Source organism: Equus asinus, chromosome 30 (genome assembly GCF_041296235.1).
Source record: "Equus asinus isolate D_3611 breed Donkey chromosome 30, EquAss-T2T_v2, whole genome shotgun sequence".
In the NCBI taxonomy this organism is placed as follows: Eukaryota; Metazoa; Chordata; class Mammalia; order Perissodactyla; family Equidae; genus Equus; species Equus asinus.
This window is the reverse complement of record NC_091819.1, coordinates 25774155-25795659: the sequence shown is the minus strand read 5'-3', so window position 1 is coordinate 25795659 and position 21505 is coordinate 25774155. Positions and strand designations below refer to the sequence as shown.

Sequence of the window (21505 nt, the reverse complement as noted above, 5' to 3'; positions counted from 1 at the left end):
TATGGTAAGAATATAAGCGAATTTTGTACCATTCCCCAATTAGCCCCCTCTGCTCCAGTCAGCGTGGTCTCCTATATACTTACTCATTCATCAAACATTTTCCAAGCACCCCGAAAATGTCAGGGACTGTGTTAGTTCTGGAGGGACAAACAGAATAAGGATAGTCTCAGTTTTAAGGGGCTCACTGTCAATGAGACATGCATAAAACAACAGTGATGGGGCCGGCTCTGTGGCCAAGTGGTTAAGTTCGCACGCTCCGCTGCCGCGGCCCAGGGTTCAGATCCTGGGTGTGGACATGGCACCACTCGTCAGGCCACGTTGAGGTGGCGTCCCACATCCCACTACTAGAGGGACCTGCAACTAGGATATACAACTGTGTACAGGGGGGGTTTGGGGAGATAAAGCAGAAAAAAAAAAAAGATTGGCAACAGTTGTTAGCCCAGGTGCCAATCTTAAGGAAAAAAAAAAAAAAAAAACCAACAACAGTGATGGGAAAGTAGATAAGTACCGGGTCCCACAGTGGGGACGTCAAAAGGGGTATCTAGGTGGAGGCCTCTTGGGGAAAGTGTCCAAGAGGCAGGAAAGTCTGACATGAGTTTAGGTAAAGATGTAGGAATTAAGGAGATTAAAAAAGGGAGTAGGAGGGCAGAAAAAACACGTATAAAAAGACAGACATAAAGGATGCAAAAGCTTTCAGAAAATGGGGGTATTTTTAAGGCTGGAACAAAACGAACATGTAGGAAACGGTGAGTGACAAGGCTGAAGATGAGGACGGCAAGGGAAAGGCTGCGTGTCCAGTGCAGGAGTCAGAATGCTTCCTCAGATGCTCTGAGCAGTCATTGAAGGAGTCTAAGCAGACGTCAGAGGTAAGTAAATTTGGATTCTAGAAAGATAACTCTGGGGGCAGTGAGAAGGGAAGATTAGAAGGGATTAGGACTGGAAGTAAAGGGACCTGTCCGGAGACTAGGCAGTGATCCAGATAAGATGGGCCCTGGCTCAGGTGTGGGCTCTGCAGGCAGAGGAGGTGGGAGGTGGGGGGCAGAGCTGGGCTCCTGGAGGCGGAAACTAAGCTGGCGCTCAGTCACTGGACAACTGTGCCCATCCCGGTCCCCCGCCCCCACGCCAAATGCCACGTTCCTTTCTACTTTTGTAACTTCCCTCTCTTCCCCTTCTGAAATCCTCACTCTTCTTCCCTCCACTGCCCAAAAGCGATCCCTCTGAGGACTTGATCCCATCCCCCTTTCCTAAGAAGCTGTCCTTAATCACAATTTCTCAACAATGTTCCCATTTTCTTAGGTTCTGTAACACAACATACACTAAATACCTTGGCAGAATCACATTACATCTTGCAAACCACTTCATGTATATGGAAGAGTTGGAACCTTCTAATTCTTTGTATTTCCTTCAATACCTACCACAAATGCCTCGCACATAGTAGGTCAACAGATGTCCAATAAAGTTCAATAGAAGATAAGCATCCTGTATAAGCTAAGAACTTTTATGGGCTCAGTTATCCCTTTAGATCAGCTGCTTGAACCATTTGCCTTTCTCCACAGAAAAGACAAATGCCCAGCACAAACGAATCTTAGGAAAAAAGCAACGTGTGACGTCTACTTCTCTCCCCACACTCTCGTCTCAAATTGTAACTGTTTTCCAGATGCTAACTGGTTTTCATTCTTAAAACTGACAGAACAATTTCTCTTTTTTCTTTATTTCTAAAGCTAAAATGTCTAAATCTTTCTCTGAGCTGGTTAGAGTTTCCATAAAATGAAAATGTACTTTCCAGAAAAATCCTTTCTTCCCCTTGACATATTATGGTTAAAAGAAACACCTTGCCAAAATGTCACCCATTTTCAATGCTGATGCCTCCACACGGGTATCCTTGTGTCATTTCCCCTCCCAATGCCCCTCCCCAGACTCATAGGGTCAAAGTATTTACAGAGCACGTAAGAACAATCAGAGTCTGAGGGAGACCTGAAGGATGACTGACCCACGTTTTCTGACCCCAACCATCTCTCTCCTTCTCTCCTTTAACTTGAATTTTTCTTACTTTTGTTTCTATTTTAGTTGCTCACTTGTCTTGTGAATTGTTGTTTTGTGGGCTTATAATTACCATGTAAGTTCATATTACTTTTTGCCTTGGGAGTTCAGAAGGAACTTACATTAAACTATATTTTTTTCTAACCCGTTGATATGTCTAATACCTTCCAATGCAATTCAAGTGGCTTCTTGTTTTTATAAGTCTCCATTATTGTTCCTTCAGAATTACGTTCACCCCACACCTGTCTTTTCATCTGATGAAAGCTGCTTTACTCTTTAAACTTTCCTATGCCAAGACTCACGTGAGGAACCCCTCAAGCACCATCAATTAGGCAACCTCACATTCCTCACATCTGTTTCCTTGATTTGTTCCTAAATAAAGATGTTTCTGAAACTAACAATAAATTCTACTGAGTGGTCATTGTATAAAAAGCATCATCACAGGCACTTTAAGGAGAACCAATGGAAAAGAATTTTGCAGTCAAATTAGGCATTGAGGACACCCAGGGGCACTGAGCAGAGAGGATCCTAAGAGAAGGCTTCTTTTTTTTTTTTTTTGAGGAATATTAGCCCTGAGCTAACATCTGCTGCCAGTCCTCCTCTTTTTGCTGAGGAAGACTGGCCCTGAGCTAACATCTGTGCCCATCTTTCTTTACTTTATATGCGGGATGCCTGCCACAGCATGGCTCGCTGAGTGAGGCCATGTCTGCACCCAGGATCCAAACCGCCAAACCCCGGGCTGGCAAATCGGAATGTGTGAACTTAACTGCTGTGCCACTGGGCCAGCCCCCAAAGAGAAGGCTTTTAAGCCAACTTCAAAAGAGGTTAAAACTGGACTGAGATAGGACTTTGCCAGTTCTCTCAAATCATAACCATTTTTCTGACCTTTGAGAATTTATTTGCATATAAACTGTACAACATGTGGGGGAAGAGAGTGCTGAGATTGTCTAATTTCTCTTTATTACCCAGCACTTTGTAAGAGATGAGGCTATTCACAATTAATAAGTATCATGACATGTAGAAAGACCCAACTTTCAACTGCCTTATATTATCAATTTTTATCGAAAGCTAGAGTTTTTAAAGATCAAATTTAGTTCTAGTTACCTTTCAGCTAGTCTATTTACATGAGAAAGATGTCAAGTCTTAGGAAAGTACTTCAAAACCCAAATTTTATACATAATTTCAAATGCAAAAAATAAGTTAAAAACTGGGTGGTAACCAGTTTTGCTCCCACATATTAATCTTTAACATAGGAGCGAATATCTTTAGAGAACATAAGTGATATTTGCCTATTTGCATATTAGAATGTTAAAAGATTTAAACAGTATTTCAAACACCAAAGGATAAAAAACAGAATTGTTTCAGTTTTATGAAATAATTCTTTAAACACAGATTTTCAGAGCATATTACTTGAAAATAAAATAATCAGTGAGGTTTAAGGAATGTAGTTGTATTTTAAACTTCCTCATTCCATAGGACCGTCAATAATAGCACTCCAGGAGCAGCTATAGCTCTTTCTTTCCACATGAGCACCAGCTGTATTTGCTTTAAGCATCAGACTCTCTGGCAACACCATGGCCTTCCAACTCCTTTGAGTTGAGAAAAGGCTCTGTGCGTCATGTGTTTTTTCTAGGGCTATGGAGCTCTCAGAATTATTAACTACAGGGAGAGAGTAAAAGTCAAAACTCATTCAATAAATTCCAGGGTGCTCAGATGGAGAGAACAGGTGCCTGAACTCACATCTGAAGAAAAACTTAGCGGATGCTTTCCGACCCTGCTGCGTGCCTCTGCCTAAGGAGTCCTGGACATGCCCGTTCCAGCCACAGAATAACGCAGGCAGCCTCGACAGACCAGAAAACCTCCTATGTCCATCATTCATACAGAGCAAGCCGGCTTAAGACCTCTCATTTCCTGCTGCAGTGGCACTCTACAGAGATACAGAGCTGCCATCTAGTGACGAACAAGAGAACAGCAAAGTGCTTTACATGAAAAATGAAATAGGTTTTTTTTAAAATAGTGAAGTGCTAAAGTTAGTAAAACTGACACAATGTAGCACACCAAAGTTATAGTAAAACTTAAAAATGTGTGGGTGAACTAATCATCTCTCTCTAAGCCTTTAAAACATGTCTTGACATTTGACTCTTATAAACAGTATAGTTTAAATGTAATAGAATAACTTCGGAAATAAACTTCTCATCTCATCCACCTGATGATGTTGACAAGAGCTGGTATTAAACAGCCAGAGGGCGATTACTCCTGTCGAAGCATCATTTTTATCACAGTGGAGAGAACACGAGGTGTCAAACCCAACAGACCGATGTTCAGATCTTGGCTTCTAACCTTGATCAATTCTGTGACCTTAAGTAAGATAACGCCTATAAACATTCCCTTTATCAGTTAAACATAAATTATACTAGTTACTTAAAAAGATTATTGTAAGAATTGCATAAGGTAATACAGCAAAGGAACAAGTCACAATAGATTGATAGTTAATTCTCATTTCCTATATCTCTTTTAGGAAACAGACACAAATCATCTAAGAAAAGAACCAATCCAGAAAATAAACTTATGACAAACAGTCAATGGCTCAAAAAGTAAGGGATGTCATTGTTGACTGCTTAACCTCAACTGCTCCCAAATATTGTTACCCCAATTTAATTCATTGTATTTTCTGGCTTCTACACACTTCACTGGCAACAAGGAAAGGAGAAGGTGTGAAATTTAAACTGAGCTATTTCACCCTTGAGTTTCCAAGCTGTAACATCGGTGTTTTTAAATCATCTAGTTCATCAGGTTTTCTGCTTATTACAATATATTTTACCATGGTTCACAGTCCAGGAAAAATAGTCACTATAATTTTACACACAGGAATATAGATCTTGACTTATTACAGCTGGAATCCTAATGTATAGAGCAATGTTACGCACGCCTTGTCACTGTTGATAGAATACTTTTTGTCCAATGTTTCTTTGCCATCATCATATATAACAAAGAACTTGGTAATATATGCCCTGGAGATATAGATTTAGAAAAATCTAACACATTATCTTAGATCACAACTTACTCATGCCTCAAAAAACAAAAGTTTCAAAAATAATGAGAGGGTATTTTGAGGGCACTATTTTGTTATTTATTTCTGACTTTATTTCTCTTTACCTTTTTTTAATCTTTCTCCACCGTATTCACTATTGCCTAATCATTGCACAATCATTAAACAACGCTCAGCTGAGCGCACCGTGCCTCTCTGAGCGCCCCAGCCTGACATCGGTCTCTGCTCTGACACAGAGGCTGGAGAACTTGCTGTAGGACACTGCGAGGATCTTTACTCTTACGATAATGGCCAATCCAGCTGTATTTTTGAAAGGTACCAGTGTATTATAAAATGAAGTTCTCAGGGCCGGCCCAGCAGCATAGTGGTTAAGTTGCAGGCTCCACTTCAGTGGCAGGGGGGTTCCTGGGTTTGGATCCCTGGTGTGGACCTACACACCACTCATCACGCCATGCTGTGGCAGCATCCCACATACAAAATAGAGGAAGACTGGCACAGATGTTAGCTGAGCGGCAATCTCCCTCAAGCAAAAAAAGAGGAAGATTGGCAACAGATGTTAGCTCAGGGCCAATCGTCATCACCAAAAAAAAAATAAAATTTAATTAATTAATTAATTTTTAAAAAAATGAAGTTCTCAGCCAATGCTGCATCCTTACTTCTCCTCCAGGGGGCGCACGGCTTGCCTGTATGATGCAGGGCTGCTGGCTTTTTTTTTTTCTTTCCTTTAAAAATATATTTATTACTTGTAAAACATAATAGGGATAAAAATGATGTATGAGTAACAACATGAGCTTATAAACTTCAAGAAGATAAAACTATAGTGTCCTAATTTTATATAATGTAATAAATAATACTACTACTTTCTTAATGTGATATCTTGATTGATCTTAAGATATTTATTTTCCTGGCTCATTTTTCTGAAAATTCATTTATTAGGTCGCCAAATTTATACTTTTAGGATTTTCAATCAATACAACTGAAGAAACATCCATTGTTCTTGGCAAGTGAAAAGTAACAAATAATTTTTGATAATTTTCAATTTTGAGAAGGATCCTTCCACTTCTTTCTTAAAAGGATGTCATTTCATACTTGGAAAAGTTCTCAAAAATCACCAGATTTTTGAATTTTACAAAAAGAACACTGTGTCACAGATAGCCTCTGTGGGTCGTCACACACTCACCTGAAACAGACCTAGAAGCCAGGTCAGAGTCACCCCATTTCTACTGGGCCATGCTCAGGGGAACACACACTCCTTACCGATAAATTCTAATGCTCCTTTACTTTCAAAAGCACAGTTGGGAGAAAGTATAAATAAAATAAACAATGGGTTTTATACTAAAAAAGAGCAAGAGCTATCCACAATTACTATTTCATATAAGTTCTTCCTTTCTTGCAGGGTCTTTTTTTCAAGAGTAAGTCCATTTTGTTACAAGAGAAAAAACATGAAATTTGGCTTTAGTAACAAAAAAAAGTTTCTGTGGAAATTAAAAAGACACCAACTAATGTTTCATCCACTAAAGCAACTTAAGAATATTATTTGATTTTAGAAAAACTCTGACAGATTTTCTTAACAATCGTATCCACGTGACTCTGGTTCGGCCAGGCACATCTCTGCGCGTCATCTCCCGGAGAGGTCACTGTTTTCTGCTGGAGCCAGCTGTTGTCAGGCCCATGCTGGCTGCATAGCGAATGATGCAGCTTCTGAAAAGCATGTACTCAGTTCCACTTCAAGGCTGATTTTCTCTGCAAAGTCTCAAGGGAAGAAAGCATTCACTTCTGCCTGACTGGATGCCCGGCAGGCTGAGAGAACCGGGCGGCCCAGCCAGCGGGGCAGCCGGGAAGACAGACCCGAGTCTGTCACAATTCTACAACAAACAAGAGAAAAAAGGATTCGACGTCCTAGTAAGAACATCTCACCTGTTGAACGGCATCTGAACTTTTTCTTGGAGTCTCCAAAACAGCAGATTGACATTCTGGGTTGGAAAGGAAGAAGATAGGCAAAATTAAAGAACAAATTTTCCCATTTCCTCAATCAGAAAACAAAACTAAGTAAAGTACATCTTTAACCATAAGTACCAAAAACATTCCGTTTATCTTCAGATTACACTTCTGTATTGAGGACATGACTGCTTTTCAATACGTCTAACACATATAATGACTAACACTCACGTCATTAATTACTTTTGAAATTAGAATAGCCGTATGCCCTTGAGACACATCAATCCTGGTTATTTTTTTCAATTGCTAGTTTCTATTTTGAATTAGCAGGAAGTACCTGATAAGACAGTCACCTTTTATACTCTTCACTTAGCGTAAGTCGGTACAGTGACAGACGCCACCTCAGCCATCTTGAAGGCTGGGACCTCAAATGCCTTACCTAACTATTGACAAATTACCTTCTGAATTCAGTGAGAGACACTGAAGCACTGTCATCAAGAGGCAGTGAGTAACAGGGGAAGCTGCTCCTTTAGTCTGTCCTTTGGGAGTCTGTGAGCCCGAAAATTCTTCATGCTGGAAAAATCTAAGGGATAACCAAGTGCAGGACTCTTTTTGTAAGCTGGGGACACTTTCTTCTAAGTGAAGCCTGCACAGAAACTTAAAAATGTAAGAATAAAAATAAAAAGGCACCAGGAATCCCCAGGGCTCCACGGGTCAGAGTCTGAAAACCCTTCATCTTGTCTATCTTCCACATTGACAGATGAGAAACCCAAGGCCCATAACACAAGCAGTTGGTAGCAACCTGAAGACTAGAGTTTGTCTCCTGACTGTCACATGGCTCCCACCCCTGACTGGCGTGCAGACCAGACACCTGAAAAGATACAGCCGTCACTCCCGGGGACAAGTGAGACATTCCTGATTTAGCAGCATTTTAGTTGATGTGTGTGACAAGGCTATCGAAAAACAAAAGGTATTTATTACTTAAATTGTGTAACATATTGTTAATGACATTGAAAGTTTTCCTCTCACTTAGACTAAAGCACAGTCTCGATGGGCCCAGGGGCCTTCTTTCGTCTGCCTACCCTCCCTGACCTCTCGAAGCTCCTCCGCCTTTCCCCTCTGGCTCACTGTGCTCCAGCCGCATGGCTTCTTGCTGCCCACCACATCACAGTCACGCTCCCTCCAGCTGTCCCTGCAGCCCTGGGGTATCTGCATGACCTCCTGCCTTGTCCCTCCCTCCGGGCCTTGCTCCAGCTCCCTGGGCTCCCTAGTTAAAGGAGCGGCGCACCCACTCCCTAGCTTTCCCCACTGCCTGTCACTCACCCTCTTCATGACACTGATCATCACACGATAGACTAGACGCACTTGTCTGCCTACTTATCTGTTCTCTCTCTCACCTGACAAAAACAAACCCTGTGAGGACAGAGATTTTATAGATTTTTTTCCCCTTATTGTATCCCCAGCTTCTAGAACAGTGCCTGCCTGGCACAAAGTGGTTGAGTAATTGCAGGAGGGAATGAAAGGAGTGAGCACAAGACTGGTCACACCATGAGCAAGGACGCCACCACAGAGTGGGCATCCTGAGCAGGCCAAGCGGGAGGACAGGCTTCACAGCGGGCAACACGGACACTGCTGTGCCTTCACTGCTTCCCGCACCGCAGCCCGGGGTGTGTCTTTCAAAACAAAAATTATTGAGAATAGCAGGAAGCAGTCACTTCATGCCACAAATGTCACTGTGGCAACAGAACATTAACAAGTAGGCTTCAAATACAACCATTTTCCCCGACAAATACTATATTTCAATAAGTTAGTGAAAAGGGGATGTTTCTTATACTGATAAATCTCCACTCTGAACTTAGCGCTAGAGTCAGCCATTTTGAATAAAGACCTTTAACATCAAAGCCAGCCAAGAGTTCATGTTAAAGCAAATCTGCACTCCGGGACACTTTTGCTTTCAGTCACTTCCACATCCTCCCAAACTCCACCGACTCAAGATACGGTCCTGGCTTTGTGCAGATGCTGAAAAGCTTCGCTTCCTCTTCTTTCTATTTAGACAGTGCGGGAAGAGCCCAGAGCGTCTCCTGTGGACCACTAAAAGTTCTCTACATTAGAAATGCACTCGGTGCTTCCTGGCTCTTTTTCTATAGGCTCAGACCTGGTGACCTGCCCAGAGAAGCAGACCTCTGGGCTCTGAGGGTAAACAAGACTGCGTGCGGTTTACCCCGACAATGAGCTACAAAGACGCATCAGCCAGTATGTTGAATACCCACAGCTAGGCTCTCATCTCCCTCTCTAACTCCACAGCTACCCAAACTCAGTTCATTCTCCATCCCCATCCCTTTCATGACACTTTTTATTTCCTTGAATCAGTGTGTTACAACATCTAAGAGAAATTTATCAAAATACTCTCTTCAAAATCATAAGCTGAAGTTTAAGAGTTGAACAGGGTCAAGATTTTAAGAAGAAAGTGATGTACAGAGTAACCGTACTACAAAATTAAGGGAGAATGAAGAGAACAATAAGAAAAGAAAGAAAATAGATGTGAAAGAAAATAATAGAGAATAAAGTAAGAAAGAGAAGAAGGAGGAGGAAAAGTATAGGAAAGAGAAAGAGTAAGGAGAAGCATGAGAAATGGCAAAAAGGAGCGTGAGTGGAAAAGAGCTGGCACGCTCAGGGCAAATAAGTCGTCAGCTGGCTCCTGAGCGAGGGCTCAGGTCCAGAGTCACCGGGCGGGCACTCGAGAAATCCGAGAAATCCGCTCAGTTCTAACATCCTGAGAATGATCGTGCCTCGTTGAAACCCCGATGGCACTTGTTACCAACACTCTCCTCTCCCAGGATCCAGGGCGCTTTCGGGAATTGCTTCTCTCAGCTCTGGAACTGACAGGATCCCCACTAAATATTCATCAACTAGGAAGGCTGTTTTGAAAGAGTGACCCAGTGAGAGCTCCCTGGAGGGCACATTTAGACCTGCCAACTCCCTCACTCACCCCCCTGAAGAACTCAGAAACTAGACTTGCCGTCAAAAACATTACTGTGGCGCGAAGGGAGAGAGAGAACATTCCCAACAAAACCTTAGATGTTCCTTTTTTTTTAAGTCACCTCATAAAATTCTGCAAATGATCTGAAATTCTGGGCTCCCCACAATTCCAAATATGTTTCAGAAATGATCTCCTCATCATTGCAAAATAAGCTTCTAACTTATAAAACGGAATGGACGGGGACGAGTTTGACCTTCCTAGAGAGAGGGCAGCAAGACCATGAGTAGGATGTGCCTCTCTGCTCTGAAGGAAAATAAATCACAGCACCCTTTAAAATATACAGAGTCTGCCTCTGCAAATGAAGTCATCTCTAACGAGTTTTACATTTTAAATAAAAATGCACTTATATAAAATTAGTAAATTACAGCTTCTTTTGGTATACATCAAGTTGATTCAAATCTAGTCAATTTAATAGAAAGAGAATTCATTAAACTTCATTGAAATAGCAAGACTTAGAATTAGTTGCCTAATAAGTGGTGGATGTTTCTAATTCTGGTATTTTAATTCTGGTAGTCCTTCCACAAACGATGATGGGGTTAAATAAGTGATTTTCCTGAAAAGGGCTTATCTGATTATTTAATAGTATGGATCTGCCCCTCGCTGCCAACAAAGGACGTCTACACACAGGCTTTAGCTTGCATATGCAAGGGGAAATGCAGCCTGATTTTACAAAAAACATGTTGAAGATGGGGCATGACCTACAGGAGACACAGTCAATCTGTTCTAGAACATTTTGTCCCTTGATCAAGCGAGAAGCTGAGAGAGAGAACGCTGTCAACCTCTCCTATGGCCCCTTACAGACTATCTGCGTTACCTCAACCGAACGCACCCCAAAGCGTTTGGACAAAACCTGGAAATGAGCTGATGATGCTGTACTTGCAGTGCATCACAAAGAATCTCTTTTATTAGGAACCATTAGAAACTTCTTTTGAATATTAGAGGCCAGAAAAGCTGTGCTTCTCTGAGAGACTGTTGCTTTAAATCTCCTGGACACGGGATGATAGAGAATTGTTCCCATTTCCCTTTCTACTTTAAACCTGAGGGATAAATTTCCAACTACCTTTAAAAACTGCAGGTCCTTCTGAAACACATTTCAACATGCTGGCTTGCCTCAGCTTCATTTCATTGTTCCATCCTAAATTCCTTTCAGTTTGATCTATTTTCCTTTGTAATCCGTTTGTACACCTAGCTATTTATAAGCTGCTCAAATCTTTTCTGGGGCAAAAGTGGCTTACAATTCTATCAGCCAGCATGTGAACCCAATTTTTAAGATTTCTCCACAAAAAGTTTTTGCCATGTTTCTACCAGCTCTCCTTCCATATATTTCCCTCCAGGACTGCCTGTGCCTAAATTGCCTTTCTAAAGATCAGTCCTCCATTCGCTCTCTTGGCCACTGACGCTTTCAGAGAAAGATAAGGGACATGATTTTCCAAAGATGCCGCAAGAATGATCAAGTCCCAACTCACATCTAGACATCCTGCACTTTCTCATGAATTTGAAAACTGAAGTTAATTATCTCTTTGATCTTGTGTAAATCTATTGAATAACCTTTGAAACTTGGTACTGAGTCCCTAAAATGACCCACGGGCTAAAACGATCAGCACACACACAAAACTCTCCCTCCAATGCTTGCATTCACGTGCTAAGTAGATATTTTACTTATTTAGATCTCATTCAACAAAAGATTTTCATCTATTCACTCAAATATTTAAGTATATACTATGTGCCCAAAGGTCTTGACATGTTAGGAGTCTGTAAAACAGATATGTATAAAGAGATAAATGACAACACAGAAATAACTCAAACGATAGAGATATGAATAAAATGCCATGGGACTCCAGAAAAAAGAACCGCCATGGGACTCCAGAAAAAAGAACCGCCATGGGGGTGGGGAGGGTTTGCAGCCTGGTACCCTGTAAGTAAAGGAAAATGAGAGAGAAAATGAAGAGGAAACAAGACAAATGGAAAGGTTTTCTTCTTAATGTTTCTGCCACCAACTTTTGGAGCATGTTGCTTTCTGATTTCCTTTCCAGCCAGCTTTAGCCTTCAGGAGGCTTCCATAGACTTCAAAATGTCGACTATAACACCCTAGGCTCCTCTCCAGAGACAATGGCAACCATGCAGGGAGCCAGGAAGGGAGCAAAGCCTCACAGGACTCTGCCGCCCCCTGGCAGCTCTCTGGGGGGAGGCATCGAGGCTGCACTTTGGCCTCCTCACTTCAAGTTCACATAAAGGAGGGTTGGTTCCTTCAACACTATATGAAGGTGGAGAAAAACCTCTTTCACAGAAGGGATTATGGAAAAATTAAAGTGAGATCATGAGACAGGCAGAAGAGGCAGCACCATGGATCGGAAGTAGCTGGACATGTAAATTAATAAGCAATACAAAGAAGAGCCAGAAGACCAAAAAAAGGCAAAAAAATAAGTTGTCCATTTCCTAAGATGGAACTGCAAGTCAGTTTTCTTCAAAAAGAAAAAAGTCATTGAACTCTTTTACTTTAAATGAAAATCGAAAGGGGCCACATGTTGCAAATAGTGGTTTTAACCATGATGTGACCAGATAACAATGTGAGGCAATCAGTTGTTAAGTGCACTGCAAATAGTTTATTACTATTAACAATTATGTTATCAAAGTTTGCAATTGATACATATTTTTTAAAAAAAACAGTAGACTCTATGCAAAGTTTTCACTGTATTATTAACATTCTCACTCTTAGAACTGAATGCTTGACTCGGAGGGTCAGGGGAGTCTGGCCCACAGAACGAGAATGCCCCATGGAGCCACAGCAGGAAAAATTCAGAAAGTGCCATTAGATCACTGGACAAGCAAATGCTACATGGCTGTTGGGTTTATAACAGATCAATTGGAGAAAAACAAGTCACTGTATTAAATTATTTTCTACTTACCTCCATCATCCTCTTCAAGAATGCATATTTTAAAAGAAGACAAGTTATTATATTAAAAATTACTTGCTCTGGCATTTTGCAAGCTACATCAAATAATGAGAAAAAAGCTAGGTCACAACCTTCCCAGCATTAACTCCAACTGTCATCTTTTACCAAATTAAAACTCTAATTAGCACTAATTAACTTTCAATCTAGTGCTCCTCCAATATACAAAATCAATAGCATAAAATGTTTCATAACTTTAAGTGCTCTAAAATTTGAGAGAATAGAAATGTTTCAGTTAGAAAAGTTGAGAATGATAAACACACAAGGGAAGAAAAAAATGAAAATGTCACCCCAAACAATGATGTAAAACATAAGATATGAACAACTGTTAAAAGAGCTCTCCATGAAATTGATCAATTCTACTATCTCTACATCTGGCTATTTCCTACCAGGAAGTAACTTTTAACATAAACAAGTAGAAGGGTGTATTTAATGGGATCGATTCTTTTAGTTGTGTGCTTTTCCTTTTAAAACTACACTACGCTTTTATGTGCTTGCTTTATTTTCAGGTGTTATCACATTAGAACACCCTCATCTCTGAAGAGCTTTGCATTAAGGAACTCTACGTTGACCCTCGATCAACTGTACTCTGTGTTATGATAAACTCAGAGCCCCACATGGAACAGTTTCCTACAGCCTATCTTCCCGGTGATGTTCATTTCAGGGAGTATAGGCCACCAAGTAAACACTAAGCAGTGTTTCAGAAGCACTGAACATTAAAAGAGGGGCACGCAGAATTGGTGTGGGCCCCCCTTCACTGCCTCAGTGCACGGAAGAAAGAGGCAAATGCGTCCCTCCAGAGACAGGGATCAAACAGGAGGTGGCGAGCACTGGCTGTCTTTGCAGACCTCTGTGCAGGGGCCTCGAATAAAACCGTTGACACTATGGGTCACTGTTGGTTTTTACAGGGAATTCATCAGGAAGATAAGGACACGAAATAATGACAATAATTATAAAAACAGCAGCAAACACTTCTGCTGAACCAGGCACTGCATTCTAAAAGCTGATTCTGCGCTTTAACCTACATTAACTCGTGCAGCTCTCAAAATGGCTACGCAGTAAATGTTTCTCTTCTCACTGTTTCACAGGTGAAGAGACTGAGTACAGTCGTGAGAAAAATTCCCAGGTTACAAAGCTGGGAAATGGCCGAGCCCAAGCTCCATGCTCTCATCCTATGCTCGTTTACTACAAGTCCAAATTAAGTGTCTAATGACTACGTTTTTCTCTATAAGCCATTGGGGGTGGGGGGATCAAAATTCTTAATACCCAGACTGCCATGTAGGAAAATTTGGCAAGGGAGAGATTTCTGAACAGTCACAATGCCCTTCTATTTACCCTGCACTTACAGATCAGACATCAATATTCCTGATCAGTCCACCAAGAAGAAACCCAGAATTCATTATGCCAAAATGAAGAAAAACCAAGGAATGAAACAACCAAATTCCATTAGACATTGCTACACAAATACGATTCTTAATTCCGAATGACAAATATCAAGTGCTTTCCTGGTGTTGGGCTCCATATAAAAGCTGATGTTAATCTCACGCTACCTTCCCAGCCAGTAACTCAAAAAACTTTAAGACAACAAAAGGTACCATGAGAAAAAACAACCTAAGAGAAAAATTTTAAAGAAAAATAAATATTACATCTGAACACTGTGCAATTTTTAAAAGATTACTTAAAATTCAGATTTAGTAAAACCGGTATCTCCGTCTTGCCTCTCTCAGTTCTCTCTGAAGATGAAGAAAAGGACTAAGAAAGGCAGGAAGAAGGTGGTGAGGGAGGAGAGCCAGAGGGAAGAGGTGATGTCGCCGCCCCTCCGCAGGTGACAGACAAAAAGCTCCCTCGGGGCCTCCTCGCTCCTCCGGACACAGAGCTTAGACCCTGGGTAGTGGCTGCATCGGGACTCCAAGAACAGTGCTTCTCACACTCTGTCTACACAACAATGACTGAACAACGCCAGCGTCCTACTCGCCGGAATTCTAACTCAGCAGCCTTAAGGTGGGAAGTAACAACTTCCCATTTAACAAGCCCCCCAGTGACTTTCCTTGAGTTATCTGCTGACTATAATCGAAGACAGACCTCGAGGAGAAGCACAGACTCACGGCCCAGTCTGCACTGCACAGACGCTTCATGTCACACGCACTCAGAACGCGCCCCACGCCCGGTCCTACCTGCGTCAGCAGCCGTGGGCCCGTGTTCTTCATCAGGAGGTCCAGACGGTGGCCAGACAGACGGGACTCGCCTGGGAAACTGCCCTTCTGTGCAATCCAGTGAGTGTGTGGGCTGACTAACTGCAGCCCAGGTGTAAAGTTGATCTTGCTATATTCAAAAATAAAACATTTTTTTAAAGCTATTTTAATTCAATAATGAAAAAACTGAAATCATCTTGATTGATATATTGCAATATCATTTCTATTATAAATATACATGGGTGGGTGTGTGTACATTATATGCATACATATATAAAATGTTAAAACAGCATTGATACTATTCAAAGCAGATTCCTAACATCAACATTCTTTCACACAGTCATTTCATTCTCATAAGCATACTCGTCTCAACTTCCTTTCTATAGTAAAATCTCAGTCTTTCTTTGGAGGTAGAGATGCCATGAGGGCCTGCAGGGACTATAAGATCAGAACATCCAGACATCCACTCAGGATCTCCCTGAACTAGCATCTTTAATACATTTGAATTTGATGTCCCTTTAAGATCTGTTTAAACACTTGTGGCAAAGGCAAAGGACGGGCTGTCCCGGGCACCACAGGACAATAATAGCTTCCTTGCCTTCAATAACAAAAGGCCCAGGAAACCGACTTATCTGGGTCCAGGCTGGGAATTGGTTTAGGAGAAAAACCATGAAAAAGTAAATGAACCTGCCAAGAATAAAAGAACTGGATGGGAATCTTCTGGCAAAGGAAGCTCTTCCCAGCTGCAGCCCAACAGAATCTGGACAAAATGAGAAGGCGGCTCATACCTACACCCGGTGCCAGGGGGTAAACTGGAAATCTCACAGAGTCGCGTGGAGGCCGATAAACACCTTGCCAACTGCTCATTAGGATTTCAGACCACCACCACCAGTTTAGGACGCATGCACTCAAGATACACATGTCCTGGGTTCTCTTCATGGCATTTTCCTTATTTATAGGGATATTTCCCTAAAGCTTTGATCATCATAAAGAGATCAAATCATCATAAAGAGGATAACAGTACAGTAGAGGTAAAGAGCAAATTAAAAACAAAAGCATCCTATAATCACTGTGCTGGAACTATAAACTGAACTGAGGAACAAGGGTTGCTATTTCTGTAATTTGTTTAACGAATTAATTTAAGAAGTTCATAAAATATTCCTCAGCATCAACAGTAAGTTACAACAGATAGATCAGTTAGTCAAGCTTGACCCTTAGGGACAGTCATTGGCCATAACTGAGAATTCAGATTCCTGGGATCAGCTAGAACTGTACCAGAAAGTGTCACATTTCACACCTAGCCAAGCACTTCCACTATTCATGCCTCTCTCAACTATTCATATCTTGATCAACACCAGAGGCTCTGCCACTTAGCTTACTGAATATCAGAAACAGCTTTTCAGTGGTGAAATGAGCGGTTTGTTTAATTAACATGAAGTTAGAAACGAGCTCTCAGGGGTGAAACTGAAGGGATTCCATACACGTGGATTGACCAAAACATGAGAGAATGTCCTCATCTTTAGAAGAACAGAGTAAGACTCAGGCAAGGGAGGATGGGCATGATGCCCGGACAGCCGCTGGTTTAGAAAGACATCTCCTGGCTATTGCAAACCATTAGGCACAGGATCCTGCTCCCCGCATGTCCGCATCACCTTCCACCTTTCGTGGAAGGTAGAGCCAAGTATCTACCCGAGCAACACGCTGCACACTCCCTGACAAAGGGATTCTTGCCTAGAGAGCTTCATCATCCTAATAACAAACCCACTCAGCCTTGGACTTCATTTGCTCCATATAAAAGAGGTAGCACCAACAGCCAGAGGATAAACAGTTTCACGAGGATTCCACACTCCCCCCAATACAAAGTATGCTAAAGCACTCTAGACAATGCCACACAAACAAACAGACAAAAAGTTCGGTTTGTCCTCCAGGCTTCCAGCCTCAGCCCAGGACTGTCATACATTACAGTGCTGTGACATGCTCAAAACACGGTTCCACTTGCAGAAAATAAGCATAACGCAGTTTCTTTCATGGCTCGTTAACGTCTACAGGTGCCAACTCTTCAACCCGACTGCCACTTAAATTTTTCTACGTGCCTCCCACCCACCTCCCAGGTTCATCTCTCCACCGTTCCTGAGTCAGCTCCACTCCACCAGAGGCCCTCCCTTGTCCTCCACTCACAGAATCCATCAATCACTAGAGTCTAGTTGAAGCCCCAGCTCACCTGGACCACTCCGGAACCAGCACACCCGCCACCCTCGTTTTGACGATTCTGGTGTGCTGTCTGGAATGGTGACTTAGCACTTTCCTGAGCGTATCTCCGCTTCCCTCAAATGCACTGAAGCTCCTTCAACTCGAGAAGTGTGCACACAGGTCCTGTTAATCCCCCCACTCTTGACAACATCATGAGGACTGCAGAACAGCCACTAATGTCTATTGAATTAACACATTTGTCAGGGAAAAAGAAATAAAAGAGATGGCTTGTCAATATGAGTGGTACTGTAGCTGGTAATCTCATCTCCCTCATTTGCTTAACAAGGTACCAAAAGGGTACATTGTGGGTACAATTTGGAAAGCAAAGATATCAAGTTATCTATTCTATCTAAACCTACTGGCAATGACACAAAATAAACAAAAATACAGAGTAGACAAAACTCCTAGGATATCACCAGTGCTGTAGCCCAGACAGATCTCCTAACTTTGTGAGGCCTCGGTGTTCCCACTAGGAAATCAGGAGGAACACCCCCCCGGGTCCTGTTTGTAGGGATGGCATGAGGCAGGAGCAAACACTATGAGGGGAGAGCCAAGACAACTACACTGTTAGTCAAAAGTAACATTTTTAAATCTACATTTGATTGGAATAATCACACATTATTTCCTATATTTTAAAAATCCTTTTCAGAGGAATTCAAAATCATCCACATCAAGATCTCTCCAGAACCAACACTGAGTCTTTGCTTTATGGTGAGAAGCTAGTTGAACAAACTTGAGTCTCCAGAGTTTTCTTGGCATTTTTACTGACTGTCACTAAGTTTTGCATTCAAATAATAACTGCCCTGTGGCATTTCCTGAACCAACTAGAACGTCTCTTTCTCTGCTGTATTTCCGTTTAACATTTCAGAAATGTAGCTGTTACTTTCCAAGCAGAGGTATAGCTCCTTGCTACCAGGCACCAAATCCTATATCCCCTGTTTTCCCTAAGACATTACATAATCTATATACATAACAGACACCCAATGAGTATTAAGGAAGTACAAGGTCAATGTAACCACAGGACCAGTTTAAACTGAGCCCATCTTGTTAGAAATAGAATGTTAATGTTGTCTTGCTGGGGCAACGAGCCAAAACTTCAAGTCACGTAGCCAGAGCACACCCAGAGGAGAAAATTAACGCCTGGAACCAGAGTCTCCCCACCGTGGAACCAAAAGGACTGCGATGTGACCAGAACTTGAAAGACAGATCCTTTTCAGAATTATGGGGTCCATTTCATGGGAAGATCTGGTGTCAAAGCCCTTTACACAACTCACCATCGACAGTCATTTGTATTCTTTCAATCAAAGCTTGTCTTGCCAGGGCTTCCACATACCAGCCTGCCTTCCCTAATCCCTTAAATTGCACCCCAAACCCTGCATCGAGGAGACAGATGTGAGAGCTTTGTCTCCTGTCTCCTTGCAAGTCGACCTCACAATAAAGCCCTTTCCTTTCTCAAAAGCTAGTGCCATAGGATTGGCTTTTATGCTTGTCGGTTAGTGAGCCCTTGCTCAGTGACAGCAAGATCAATAAGAACTGTCTTGTAACAAATCAAATCATAGTTTTCTATCTCAGCGAAAACAGGAATATGTGTCCCATGCCCCTATTCCACCCCCTTACATTCTCAAGGTCTGTTTTAACTTTTGTTGAACTGGGTCATTTCTTCCTATTAAAGAAAACAAGTACCAGCTTTCTACCATAGGCAGGTCAGAAGATTTAAAATCACAACTAAAAGTGGCATACATAGATCACGGGCCTGCTACCTCAAAAAAGAAAAAAAGTTACTTTTAGCCGATATTTCCCCATCTTTTACCTGAGTTACAAATAATAATCCTCAAAACAACTCAGAGCTATAATCCACAAATAGCTTATTTTAGAGGGTTCACTAGAAAGTAATAATGCTCAAAGTTAGGCATTCTAAGAGGCTTCATGGAGATTTTTCTAGCCATGATGAGGCTTTAGTCGTCACCTTACACTGTTTCAGGTGAACGTTTTTCTGACAGTGCTATACGCCAGAAACTGTCATTGCCCATTAGTCTGTATAGTGAAGCAGAACCTACATCACTCTCTGAGAGGAACTGCTGCCCTTCCCACTGGTGTTCCCCTGACACATCAGTGAGGGGAGATGGGACGTGCACACACGTGGGGATAAATCTTAGACTGGGTTCCTCACTTCCTAAGAAGCTCTTGGCACTGCCCCAGCTCAAGTGTCCATCAAGGCCAATGGATCTCTAATTGAGTGGCAAAATACAGTAACTGTATCTCAGACATTCTAGGAAGTACCATCTGTCACCAGCTATCAGAAGTCTGACTGAGGGGGAAAAATGTGAAAAAATTGACCAAAAGTATGCACCTGCTTCATTTCTTTCCATATCCTCTATCCACCGCAGGGAGCATAGATAAGATCTCTCTCAGGCTAGCAGAGGACTCTGTACCTGCACCTGGTCACACTGGCCTCACCAAGGCTTCCGCTCAACTGTGTTGGGGGTGACCTCTAAGAAGAAAAGACTGCCGGGGCCACTGGAAGAGGCTGCTGCAAAGTCCATCCCATTATACAGAGTTTCTGCCAGACGTTCTGCAGATAAATGTATTATTAATCTTAGAAATTTACAGCTTCATCTGAAGAATTCAATGGTTGGATGGCATTTTGAGTTTCTTGGTGCTTTTTAAATCTTATGGACCATTGTGTTGATCAGATTTGCTTTTTGTTTCATCTATTAGAAAATCTGAAATAAGTATGCCTGTGGCCCACTTGCCACAGGTTTTGGGTTTCAGAACACATGGTTTTCATTAGCCTCATTCCTTGTTCCATTTTACGTTCGTCCCCAGTTTTGTTTTCTTTTGTCATTTTTTTTTATCTTTTCACTGATAGCTAATTTTTATCTTATAGTATCTTACTTTTCTTACTAATCATTATAAATACTTTTTGGAATAAAACGGCAATAAACATATTCTTAGTATTAGGGAAATGACGAAAGATCCATTTATTTATCTATTGTAACTCATGAACTTTTTACAAGATAACTGGTGGATAAAAGGTAGATCCACTGATAGTAGACCGAACTGTACTCACAGTATTCGGGTTTGCATTGATCACGTAAGTATAAAAAAAAGACCACAGCACAACTCTGTAGAACTGCTTTGAGACAGAGGAGAGAAGAAAATAATTAGTAGCACACACACCAGCATCCGCTGGGTGTATTATTTTCTAATCTTTCTTTGAATGTTCTAAGTAGCTGTAATCACAGTGCACATGCTTTTATAAATAACACACGATAGGTATTTCTTAAATCACTGTATCTCTTCACACTTATAATTTATATTTCTGCCATAATCTTGATACAATTAAGATTACACTTTAGCCATGTAATCAGCTGTACTAAATGGGATTTAATAGAGCTGAATGCAAGTGCCCAAAGAATCTCTGGTTTGCATTCAAATAAGAAGTTAGAAATCTGGACAGGTATATAAAAATGACAAATACAAATGAGTAAGAGTAACATCAAGATGAGTAAATCTAAAGATGAGCTGAGGTCTTTGAAAATGTTTCAGGATAATATAAAGGAATGTTTTCTTAACTATGTTCAAAAGAAGCACTGACATTACTACCAGCGACATTGTAAATGAATGCAAATTTTCTGGACGGAAACTGAGCATCAAAAGAATTTTAAAATAGATTCCTTTGGAACCAGCAATTCTGCTTACAGAAACTTTCCCTAAGGGGAGAATAAATCAATGATATGCAAAAATATACATATACTAGAATACATTTATTCCAGTGTTCTTTATGTTTTAAAAAAGGGGAAAAAGAATTTCCAAAAATAGCAATATGAATAAAATTACAGTATGTACAAGTGACCAAGAGTCATTAAAATCATATCGCATCAAATTCCCTGTAAAATTCTGTTCATGATATGTTGACGGGTGCAAGTAACTGGCTGTAAATTGTTTGTACATTGTAAAAATAATACACAAGGTGATGACAGAAGAGGTCATTAGAATCAACCCTTCTGGTGGAGACTAAAAAACACGAAATATACATACACAA

At 41.3% G+C, this 21505-nt stretch overlaps 1 protein-coding gene across 3 annotated transcripts in view; it reads right to left on the bottom strand.

Annotated features, from left to right (window-relative positions):
* The window catches only part of FMN2 (formin 2), a 345907-nt gene that overhangs the window by 247363 nt on the left and 77039 nt on the right, over positions 1-21505 (bottom strand). For all 3 annotated transcript variants that reach the window (XR_011499414.1, XM_070501555.1, XM_070501556.1), the window contains exons 3-4: positions 15193-15340; positions 7007-7062 (exon numbers count right to left, since the gene is read on the bottom strand). Coding sequence is in view for 2 of the 3 variants with exons in the window: in XM_070501555.1 (XP_070357656.1) it covers positions 7007-7062; positions 15193-15340 (204 nt within the window). In the remaining variant the exon portion in view is untranslated. The remainder of the gene's footprint in view (positions 1-7006; positions 7063-15192; positions 15341-21505) is intronic.